The sequence below is a fragment of the Dreissena polymorpha genome, chromosome 7 (genome assembly GCF_020536995.1).
Source record: "Dreissena polymorpha isolate Duluth1 chromosome 7, UMN_Dpol_1.0, whole genome shotgun sequence".
NCBI classification, from domain to species: Eukaryota; Metazoa; Mollusca; class Bivalvia; order Myida; family Dreissenidae; genus Dreissena; species Dreissena polymorpha.
The window spans coordinates 22,194,917-22,207,416 of record NC_068361.1 but is presented as its reverse complement, the minus strand read 5'-3'; the positions used below and the strand labels follow the sequence as shown (position 1 = coordinate 22,207,416).

Genomic DNA, 12,500 nt, shown 5'->3' with positions numbered 1-12,500 from the left:
TTCGAAGGAGATTGCTGAAATGTCTGCATACATTGCTTCCTATTACCTCTAGTTGTTCACTTGTTTCACCCAACATCAGGAACGCGGACTGCATGATGTCAAAGATGATGTTCGGAGGGGATTTGTAGCTGCGGAGCTCGGATATGGTGGACTGCTTCATCTCGAGGATATCGTGCGCAATCTTGTTTAGATGCACGAGATGGTTCCTCAACTCTTCCGCGTCCTCTATTAAGCGGGACAGTTTTTCCTTGAACCGCGAGTTATGACCTTGCTTGATGGCGATTTCAAGTTTTTCTAGGTTGCGCCGATTTATTGCGTCCTTGAGACCTGACATGTGATGAACATTTTAAGATAATGCTCCATTTGAAAATGTATCATTAGTTGTATGAAAGAAGATATTGATTTATAATGACATAGGATTCAGGGCATGTTGATGGCATATATCATTTTATTATTTAAATGTTCAAAATCATGTGCGTTTTATAACCAAAATGACTATACCGTCGACATACCGTGTATACCGGTGAACACTCTAAACAAGTTCAATATAACAATGTATTCTGAATATTCTAAAATAGTGTAGTCTAACACAGTTAGTCTAGTTTTAAACTCAACTATCACAACACACACACAAATACAAATTTAAGTAATGGTTTCTCACATTTTTGGTCCTTTTTATACTCCAGTGCGTCCTGAGCCGCTTGTAGCTCTCCCTTATCTTCCATTTCCAACTTTTGGAATTTCTCTATTTCTCCTTCTAGCTCCTCAACGCATTTAGTCCCTTTCGCTTTTGCTAAAACTGACACGTTGTTTCTAGTCCTTTTCTCAATGGGATTCTAAATTATTAGTATCATTTCATAATAACATCGACTAATTGATTTCGTGTTCACAATTATTATAAACAAAACACACCCTAATACCTCTTAGGTTTGCAGCGAGTTACACACACCAATCAAATGTGCTGATATTGTTTTATTTTATTTTATGTATAATACATGATGATTGCATATTTGCCAATTGTTTACCCTGAACGACCTAATAAATAAAGAATGATATGTGTTATGTTGACACATCTTACCTTTTTCACAAAGCTTACACATAAAAAATAAGTATACTGTATTTGTCTAATAAGTATAATAGTTTTATTTTTTCAATGACATATAAGCACACACGAACCTCCCACTCTCGTTTCTTCTTCTTTTTCTCCGATGTCAGAAGATAGTTACAGACGTTGTCATAATCACTCCTGTTCTTCTGCTGAGCGTGCAAAGCCAAAGCATACTCCCCATCCTCTGGTACAGAAACCTTGATTGATAAATAATACAACATTACGTACTACAAAACGCGCATTTTTCGCATGCTTAAATTACACATTTTAAATGTTGTGATATTGTGCACCGAAAACCAGAGAGTGTAATTATCTAAATATATAAAAGCAACCTATTGTAACGTCATTCATCAATTAGACAAAGGGTGGAGACATTAACAACGTTCGCACATTTATGAATTTGAGTATTATTTCACAGTGTTAAAGCACAAGCTTTGTACTTACCTGGACACTGACGTTGCGGGATTTCTGCGTCATTTTACAATACTTCTGCAGATCTTCCTTTGCTATGGTAGCGTGCAAAAGTTCTGTCCGCACAACAATGTCGCGCGTTAACGTGAAATTAAACTCCATTGTTTTATTTGCAAACATCTTAACAATACCAGTTTTATGCGACACTGCCTTTAGTCCAGCGATTTCAGTATCCATGGTGGGCCCGTATCCAACTTTGCCCGGGTTAAACGGCAAAGGTTTGCAGTCCGCCATTGCCTCATCGACGGTTATTTTGAAAGCACAAAGGTCCGTTTCATATCCTTTTCCGCCTAAAATTTGAAACTTGTACACTCCGGCTTCGGGGAATCGGATTCCGAAGTCCCAACGGTTACCCGCTCGGTTAAGCAGCACATAGTTATTGAGTTGTAAATTTGCATCGATTTCATGGCCTGATTCGAGATGGTTGTAGAAGAGTTCGTAGGTCATGCCCATATTGGAAGGGTCTCCGCATGCCAGCTCAATGTGGCATTCGCCATCTGTTGACTGTCAATAGGAAAACACTAGATACTAATGTAGAAAGTACATGTGCATAGTATAGCGTACATAAATTAATGTGTCACGCAAACATAAATTACCAGATATGTTCGTTATGCGCATTAAATGGTGTTTTAATGTTCACTGTGACATCGGACTTGGATCCAATATTTAAACATGATAAGTACAGTGTGTGTATTACCCAGAGATTAAAAACAACAGAAGCTTAAGTCTGAATGTATATAAACAAAAATAGTTTTGATATTTTTGGAGTCAACCAATTATGTACATATATACCACACCTTCAAACGGCCGCTAAATTTGCTTCGGATATCCACTTTTAAGTTAAAGTACGCAGGTTGAATATATGGAACATCTGCAAACTTTGAAAAGTCCCATTGGCGCGAAAGAAGCTGCCATCGTGCTTGCTCCGGAAACGCTTCATATATAAGTGCATCTGGATCTGTGAGAAAGTAGTACTCGTTGAAATGCTTGACTGTAATCCCGGATGACTGCACTTCTTTTTCGCGGACCGCTTGTCCTTCAAATAAAGATTTATGGTTAATTGATGATCCGTTATATGATTTGTCAATTCTATTAAAACTAAGGTGTATAGACAATTATACAGATAAGAATATAGTGCATTCTTTAATATCACGTTACTATTACCAAATGTAAGATTTTTCGTTTAATGTACAAATCTAAACGGTCACTCTTCGCTTTATTTGTTATTCTCGAAATAACATATAGTTAACTGTTATTATGACAATTGAGTTGAGATGTACTTTTATATATTTAATTAAAATTTGAATGATATTAAGGTAATCCTTACATCTACTAACGTTGTTTGTAAATAATTGTTATATGTATAGGACCAGATATCAGTTGCTAATTAAGCTTACCAAGTGTTGTGTGTCTGTTTAATTTAATTTAATAAATTAAATCATTATAAATGCCTTCATAGAAATATAAGTAAGTAATGTGTAGAAGGGGTTTAACTATCATTTATTCAAAACACCATGGTGTAAATATAATCACCATATGCAAGTGGCCTTACCTTTAGCCTCTACTTTGGTGTAAGCACCCGTGGAATGTCCCATCACCGCGCTGCATGCCCATAAAGGAAACACTAGTCGCCAACCTCCGGCCACATAAACTGCATTCCAGGAGTTTCTAAATTTCTTCAAGTCCATGTCTGTATCACCGACTTTGTATCCTGCAGCTTTCCCCCAACCGTCTATCACCACACACTCTATTTCAGCTTGTCTGAATATGTATGTTCAAATACACTACATAATTAATGATCACATCCAATTAAAAAATACATATTATATATTGCAAACAAACGTGTATTTTATTACAAAAATTCAAATACAAACATAGTTCGGTAGTTCGGTTATTTCAAATGATAACTTTATTAAGTAGTTCATATATGCTTTTTTGTGTTGTTGATCACTAATAGCCGTACATCATATTAAACTTATGCAATTGCCATACGCCAGCTGTCTATGTCCACACATGTTGACTATTGTTTAAAACAAGTATTATGTTTTCAAGCAATGTTTATATTGCATTACAAAAAAATGAGCTAAAACTCGTAACAATAAAAGTATATAAGATGTCATTTCATTAATAAATATTCATCAATTAAATGCCGAAAAAGGAATGCAGCGTTTGTAACGCCTTTCATAGATTAATTGGTCGAAATGTGTATGTGTTACAAGATATTGAAAATGCAATGTTCTAAAAGCTGAATGGCATGTTGCTAGGTATTTGCTCCCAAAGGTGTTTGTTCTGATCCCAGTGAATGAATGGATATAATGTTCTCGTTATTATAATACATTCTCATTTTGTCAAATCATATATATTTCAATGTTGCAAAATAGTATAGAAGTTTTTGAAAAAAAAACATATTGTTCAATATAAGACTATTTTGGAACAATCAGGTAAAATATAATCACCACTTATTATGAAGTATAATTCAATTATATTACAAGATTTATTTTCTTTTGATTTTCAAGACAAATAAAAAATTGATTTTCATAAAAACTTTATTATTTTAAAGCATAGTGACTTTCTGTTAGAACGTTCTTACCGACATAGAAGAGCAAAGAATGAAGAATAACTCGCTTTCCGATCTTTCATAAGCTTCATGACTCCTCGAGGTGTATCATTCCCGGTAACCTTGCTGTAGTCTGCCCCGTCAATATCTTGGTAAGCCATCCATATGAATATTGCTCGCACTTTCTCCACGTCTGTTTTGCAATGGCTGGTAAGATGGCTGATAAGCCCCTCGTAACTGTCCGCAAGATCTTCCGGCGTCTGAAAATAGCAATATGCACATGGGATTTGGTTCTTCATAACTGACCGCAAAGTCATCCGGAGTCTGGAGATAGCAATACATATCTGGAACTGCAGTGAACGACGCTCACTTCTTAGGCTCAAACGTAATCGCACAGTGAGTATTCGTTTGAATTAACCATGCTAACTATTGCATTTTGAGATCATTTGCATTTTTTATGTCATTTGCAACGTATTTTTGAAATGCATCAATATAGATACCTTATGTCTGTATCGGTGGCTAGTCATGTTTTGTTGCATTGAAACCCAAACGAAATTATTTTGTTTAAGTTGTTTTTATTTTTATTTTTTTATAAATTATACAGTCATGCAAAATATGTTTGATCTTAATTAAAACCCAACATCAGTCACTGTATTATTTTGAGCTGTCTTTGCTGCCATACAAAACATTACGTTCTTTTGTTATTATCAGTTACGTATTATGTTATTGACCTAAAACGTTTAAATAAAAAAAATCATCGTATAAAACTTACCTCGTATTAGCTATCGTTGATCTTAAGTAAATAAACGTGTCAGAACAGAGAGTGTTCATTATAACCTCGCTCTAATAAATTGGGTTTAATGCGTGTGTGTAAAGAGTCGCCCCAGATAAGCGTGTTCAATCCGCACAGGCTAGTCAGGGACGAAACTTTACGCTGTGTTTGTATCTGTGTAAAAAGCAAGTGTCCTCTTAGAGAAAATTAACTTGAGGCGGACAGAACAGGCTAATCGGGGACGTGACTTTATGCACTTGTATTAGTTTTCCAAGAGCATATTTGTATGGGTTAGTATGTAAGACAAACACAGCGCGTACCTTTTTGGCCCAAGCGTCCACTTCTTTCATCTTGTCTTTGTTAAAGATATCGACTTTCCGGTTTTCAGGTTCTTTTGGTACATGATACCCAGATAGAATGTTTCGAACATCAATCTGTAAATTCGCATGTGTAAATATACTTAAGTAATGTAACGAAATCGTCTACTGTTCTGAATCGCAATACCGCTTCTTCGCCATAAACAAAGTAAAACATAAAGTGTGAGTTATTCTGAACCAATAATTGGCGGAGCTTTATGTTTTAAAAGAGTTTTGCAGAGTTTCGTGACATTGAACAATGCGACGAACGTTGCAAACTAACCCTTTATATTCACTGGAATGTAACTAAACTTTTATATATTGCGTTTAATCTAAAATTATATATACTCAAATTAAACGTTATCAATCCTTATTTAAGCTATGTTGCATAATAAGAATCGATCAATATGACGTCATATTGGATCTTTAATTTGTATCGATGAATCTGACGACATTATTTTATGTTTTGTTATGGTAAGATGATATAATTGTTAGGAGCTGGTATATGATTGTCGTAGAAAAAGAGTGGAGTTAAGAAACGTATAATTTTCATAAATAAACATTAAGGAGCAGATTAAGACGACAAAGATTGTGCTACAATCGCAATAATGTATTTTAAATAATAGTATGTTGTAAATTAACCCTCGATTATACTTCGCATTCGTGATTCAAAACAAATGCATCTAATATACTAACGTGGGTTATGTATCGATGTTTGTCATTTCAAAAAGCACATGTCAGTCAGTTGATTATAGCGAGTCTTTTACGTTTAATTAAAAAAAATCAATTACTGTCATTACTTTTGTTTCGCACATGTGAGATCAAACAAACTATACTTTCATTATTCTTATAATTATATATACAAGGTTTAAAGTCGATAAGGAAAAAGTATTACTTGTATTACCATCGTCGTGCGAAAATGAGTCTTATGCGTCTGCACAATTACGCATGCTGTTCAGAAGCTACGCAGTTCGCTTAAAAGTCACCCAATGGTTATTGGTCTCATTAGCGGACGGAGTAGCTACTCACGAGACTGCGCAGGCTGGGCTGGCGCTACGCTGGCATCATTTGACATAAGACCCAATACGCGGCTCGTATGGTATAAGTGCTAATTGTGTTTAGAGTGTTCAGTAACTGTGTGTTAAAATACAAAGTTGCAAGTGTAACGTAACCTCCTCTATTTCCGGTTCTTGCTTTAAATTAGAATTGCCATCATCTTTCTCTGTCCGTTTAATAGCGGCTCCATTAGCAACCACAACAAGTGCCTGCTTGTTTCCGGCAGCTTTCACTGAGTTGACCTGCTTGGAGTTGATTTTATTGTTGTTAGTGTCCTCGCCAACGGCTGTTGAGTTGCCACACCCCATAACTGATGGGGCTTAAGTTTCTCAGGCGATGAGGCTTTGTTTATCCCTAAAATAAATGTAAATTGCCATAAACATGTTAATGATTTGAAATTAATACCCAACTAAGCACCGTTGTACAGTTTTCGCCTCTTAGCCTATTGGCGTAGGCACACACTCGTATATTTACAAGGCATGCTGTGCCTGCAGAAGAAAATAATAACAGCATAAAAGACCATATAACACAAAGATATTTAAAGAAACACGTCCGTCAAGCTTTGTTAAACGCGTGCTTTATTTGAGAGGCATGTTAAGCAAACAATTAATGTCAAATATTTTACAAGGTGGTGACCCCTTTTGTAATTACTGTTTTCAGTTTACCGCGTGTTGTATGTAGAACGATCTATTTCTTTTAATAAACAAATTAGCGTATGTAAAGAAAAACATATTTCCAATGATCTTAGAGTTGTATCATTGCAATATATTATTTTAGTATTAGTGTTCATTTTTTTATGGATGTACAACGGTTTCAATTTTTCATACGTTCCTTGACACATGAACAGAGGAGTTTCTAAAGTGAATAAAATATTTCAATATTTAGTGTTATTTTTTTAATTTTGCGATATCGTATGTAATTTATAATTAATTGTGTAAATCGTAACATAAACAAGGTCGCTTGTGTTATGGTGCTTAAAATAAAGCTACGTAGCATGTTCATCCGTTGTATCGACCCTCTTATTACTCATAACGGGTTTAGCGGGTTTAAAGTTAATAATTAATACATTGATTTTGTATTTGTTTTGTTGATTATCATGTAAGCTGTCAATTCGAGGTGAAAGACCGAACAAAAATATAAACGGTATCGGTTTACATTAACCGGACTTACCTCCCTCTCCTGCTCCATGTCATTCGAGCGCTGTCTCATTGTATCGCCACTCGTGATTGGTTGCTATTTATTATTGGAAAGGGCAAGAGTTCATGCTACAATTCAGTTCGCAAAGTGAAGTACAACTTCTGAACGTAACAGGGGCAACGAAAAAGTTAAAAGAAATAACTCGGTTTAGGATATCAAGTAGTTTTTTTAAGTATATATAATCAATTTGTAACAGAAAGCGTATTCAAACATAAAATACGCAATTCAATACACAATTGTAACCAATAACAAATGAACAATTAAACCAACAATTAACTATTTAAGTCAATGTTTTCCAACGGTAAAGGTTAATTTCACAAATCGTCTTGACATTTTGGACAAACGAATTGACTATTCCGCCTCACGACCCGAACTGAAGTGCAGAATGCAAGATGCACCCAACCATCGCACTTGTCGCACTGGGCCCAATTTACAATCTTCAGACAAGGTTGATTGCGTAGTGTAGGCGGTGTGATCTGGTTGCACATACAGCACGGAATGTCATCGTCCAATTCTTCATCTGAGTCAGACAGATCATGAAATTCATTTCGAATGGGATTTATCCCACTTGTTGATGGCATCTGAATTTCACGAGTTTGTATGGCATTCAAGGTGTCTTGGCTTTCATTATTTTTTTTCAATTTGTTGTCCCGATGTTTTTGATATTGTTTAAGTTCCGAATGAAACACGTCATTTGTTATTTCTTTTCCACCAGATGACGGCTTCTTCACCGTCCCATCCTTTTGTTCATCTTTCTTCATGCGACATGAACATTTACACATCGGACATGCTTTGTTGATAGAACAAAGGTCCTGCGATGTTTTGATGTGTTGTTCCATGAACAGCTTCACTGCTTCTTCTCCGCCTTTTAAAGCCTTCACTTTTCCGATTGGGTCCTTTTCGCGAAAGCTTTCACAAGGGAATAGTTTTTGTTTTGGCACAGCATCATTTGCATAGGGGAAAATGCCCGACTTTCGGAAAGCCGACTGTATGTTTGCGGGTGTCATTGACTTTAGGTAGGCTTTACTAGCTAGTGCGCAAAGTTCATACCTAGTAATTTGCTGCCCCATGTTTTTTGTCAAAAACGATGCGCATTCCGCATTGTAGTACGTTTTGAAGGGTCCAAAAACGCCTACATCCAACGGCTGGAGAAGATGGGAGGTATGAGCAGGTAGCACAAACAGAACTACGTTATGGCTCTTGGCCCATTCAATGGTGTCTATCGAAACATGTGAAGCATGTCCGTCGTAAATCAACAATGCATGTTGATTGGGATTGGCGTTCATGTTGCCGACGTGTGGAAGAAAGTGGTTTTGGAGAAATTCCTTAAATATCGTTCCATTTATCCAGCCGGATTCGGACATTGTGCAGTATGCTCCCGCTGATGCGCCGCTCATTAATGCAGGATCGAATCGCTTCCCCTTGAATATGAAGAACGGCGGGAGTGCATTTCCAATGGCATTTGCGCATCAAATTATGGTCGTTGTGGTGGAACGTGGTGAAGTTATGGTCTGTGCTTTGACACCAACGGGAGCAATAATGTTTGGAGGTCTGTGTTCTGGGGTTATGCCGGTTTCGTCCATATTGAAGATTAAGTGTGGTTTGTCTAGGAGATTGTACGTTGTCAATGTGTTGAGTAGATTTTTAAAGTAGATGTCAACAGCTTGCGGCGTTGCTGACTTGGCCCGTGTACTCTCCAGCCTCTTAGCAGAAAGCAAAGCGATTTGGTGTTCCCATCTGTGAAGAAATCCGTAAAGCCAATTGTTGCTCATTGGTTTGTTGTTCTTTTTTCTTCCAAACGAGAAGACCAGGTCGCCTGCCAGTGTTTTTAGCCTCTCATTGGTGAGTCCGTACCCAAGCTGCGCTAGTGTTTCCACGTAATCAACAAGTACCCGCTCCTCATCGAGACTCAAAATAGGGGCCCCGCCAACTACTGCTTTATCGTGATTCACATGGCCAGACACCCTATCTCTAAGCGTTGTACGGGGAACACCAAACATTCTGGCTGCCGTTTTAACTTTAACGCCTTTCTCGTGGACTGCTTTATACGCGAGGTTCAATGACTCGATATCATATTGACGCCTCTTTATTTTATTTATTAAAAACCTATTGGGCTTTTCCTGAAAGGAAAATTTTATCTTTAAAATGTGTATTTTGTATTCACTCACTCACTCGCCTAGTCACTCACTCACTCACTCGCCCAGTCACTCACTCACTCGCCCAGTCACTCACTCGCCCAGTCACTCACTCATTCGCCCAGTCACTCACTCAATCGCCTAGTCACTCACTCACTCGCCCACTCACTCACTCGCCCAGTCACTCACTCACTCGCCCAGTCACTCACTCAATCGCCAAGTCACTCACTCACTGACCCAGTCACTCACTCACTCGTCCAGTCACTCACTCACTCGCCCAGACACTCACTCAATCGCCCAGTCGCTCCCTAACTCACACAAGTTTAGTCACTAACCCTACTCATGCACACACTTTTCTCAAAAACAATTTAGATATTTTTGGATTTATGGTCACGTCATAATAAATGAGAGTAAAATTACAAAGGCAATTTGCGCGTTAATTTTTGGACGTGAATGTGGTGTATTTGAAGCGATAGATTACAGCTACTGAACTATCGTATACATAAAGCATCTGCATGCGGTGAACAGGCAATGTCAAGGTTAGCCTAGGATGCAAAAAGATTCGCAGAAGTAGACGGTAAATATTGGGAATTAAAACATTTTAGAGTGATAATTGCGAAATATTTTTTGAAACTCCAGTGTTTTTAATACGATTAAATGTGTTATACCTGTTTTTTACGCATGATTTCAATGTTGAAAGGCAAAATACGTCTGCTTGCAATAAACGAACCGTATTCGGACAACTTCGGATAAGCGCGAGCCTTGATTCTTATCGATTTTCATTACGTGACGATACGATGAGGAGGGGCGATACGATGAGAGAAAGCGATACACATTATACTCAAATAACACGCTTTTGAAAAAAAACGAAATCGACAGTAAGAATTTTTTTAGATTTGCAATTTTAAGTTAAATCGATAATTTTGGCAATTGAGTCACACCCACAGTGAACAGTTTGATAAGATGATTGTACATTATACTCATTAATATTCAATATAACCACTAACTGTAACCTTAACAGAAAAACAACACTTAAAGGTTAATATTGTTGTTGTGCTTAAGTAGTTTACTCTAAATGGTGTTTAAGTAAGATACAACGACTTATTTCGCATTAATCAAGTCTACACAATTAAAAACGTTGCAGTGAAAAATGTGTGTACGTTATTTTACTACACTATTACAAAAATATTACCAACACTACAATATGCACGTACCGTATTTTGGATGTTTCATTTCAGTTACTTTACGTGCAAAATCAAAGCAAATTTCGTGTTATCATTAAATCAGTAAATTTATCAAATCCTCACCGGTATATTGTGTGAATCCACTTCGTCAAGATAAAGAGTGTATCGCATTTGTAAATTCTTCCACCCGCAATGTCTTATTTCTTTTAAGCTTAATGCGCTGTTGGAAATTCACCGATATTGAAACGTGTTTACATTGTCTTTGCATTCTGTGAAAACGCTATCAATTCGAATAAAAAGGTGGGTATATTGACTGAATATTGAATAACGCTGGAAATAAACACCGGTCAAACACTAAGGCAATATCACGTGACCGGGTTCAACGATTTTCGATTAAATACATATAATTGAGAAACTGGTTTAGTATTTTGAAGGCAACATCAAGGTCTTTAGATAAATCTGGAGAACATGAAGTTAAAGTTATAGAAATTGCAATTATCGACTATATAAGCTCAAAAAGGTATGATATTATTATATAAAAAACAAGCAGACATTTAAAAATACTGAGAAAATGAGCTATTCTATGCCAACACATTTGTCCTAAGTAATTGCCATTAAAACTACGACTGCTAAATTATATCAGGATGAATGTTAAACCGCTTTGCTAGGCAAACGCTTGAATATTAAGTACATGATGATGATGAAAAAGGTGACGATAATGGTGATGATTATGATGATGACGATGATGATGATGTTGATGTTGATGACGATGATAATGATGATGATGATGATGACGATGATGATAATGATGATGATGATGATGATGATGATGATGATGATGATGATGATGATGATGATGATGATGATGATGATGATGATGATGATGATGATGATGATGATGATGATGATGATGATGATGATGATGATGATGATGATGATGATGATGATGATGATGATGATGATGATGATGATGGTGGTCGTGTTGTTGATGATGATGACGATGATGATGAGGAGGAGGAGAAGGAGAATGAGGATGAAGATTAGGATGATGATAGTAGTTACGGTGATGATGAAGGAATTTGTGTGATCTTCGTCTGTTTTATTCGTGTTGCGGAAATATCATGCATCAGGATTGGTCTTTGTTGTGGTACACAGTTACGACAAATCGTGTGAGAAAATCAAAGACGTTGTCTGTGATGACAGAGATAACCTATCGCGAGGAAAGCGGTATCGATTTAGCAACTTTGATGGGGTATCCACTGTACTTTGAGAGATTATAAAATTGATACTAAATGATTAATGTGAGCGAGGAATTCAGGTCGATGGCAATACGTATATATTGATAGAATCGTGATGACGATGATAAAAACATGTGTACCATACATAGTAGGCGGCTTTGTGTAAGCTCTACTATTTAGATAGCAGTGAATAAATGCTTTTGAGTTTAAAGTGCACATGCCACATTTTTGACAGCATGAGCAACGACTATGTTGCTAAAACGCAGAGATTCAGCCTGCAGGGTTACATTAGCTGTTTTTGTTGCCATAAAACAGGATCTTAAAATTGAAATAATTTGGACACTAGCGTGTGCTGTTTTGATTGATATTGTACATGTACATCTATATAAATATCAACAATAGAAGCAAGTACACACATGAACATTT

The 12,500-nt window shown here is 36.7% G+C and overlaps 1 protein-coding gene across 1 annotated transcript in view; it reads right to left on the bottom strand.

Annotated features, from left to right (window-relative positions):
• Nucleotides 1-12,500, bottom strand: part of LOC127837708 (hillarin-like) — a 19,655-nt gene that overhangs the window by 2,606 nt on the left and 4,549 nt on the right. Inside the window, exons 2-10 of the mRNA XM_052364986.1 lie at nt 6,437-6,674; nt 5,229-5,342; nt 4,170-4,396; nt 3,132-3,340; nt 2,377-2,615; nt 1,553-2,083; nt 1,177-1,305; nt 662-836; nt 47-327 (exon numbers count right to left, since the gene is read on the bottom strand). Coding sequence (XP_052220946.1) covers nt 47-327; nt 662-836; nt 1,177-1,305; nt 1,553-2,083; nt 2,377-2,615; nt 3,132-3,340; nt 4,170-4,396; nt 5,229-5,342; nt 6,437-6,628 — 2,097 coding nt within the window. The 5' untranslated portion in view covers nt 6,629-6,674. The remainder of the gene's footprint in view (nt 1-46; nt 328-661; nt 837-1,176; nt 1,306-1,552; nt 2,084-2,376; nt 2,616-3,131; nt 3,341-4,169; nt 4,397-5,228; nt 5,343-6,436; nt 6,675-12,500) is intronic.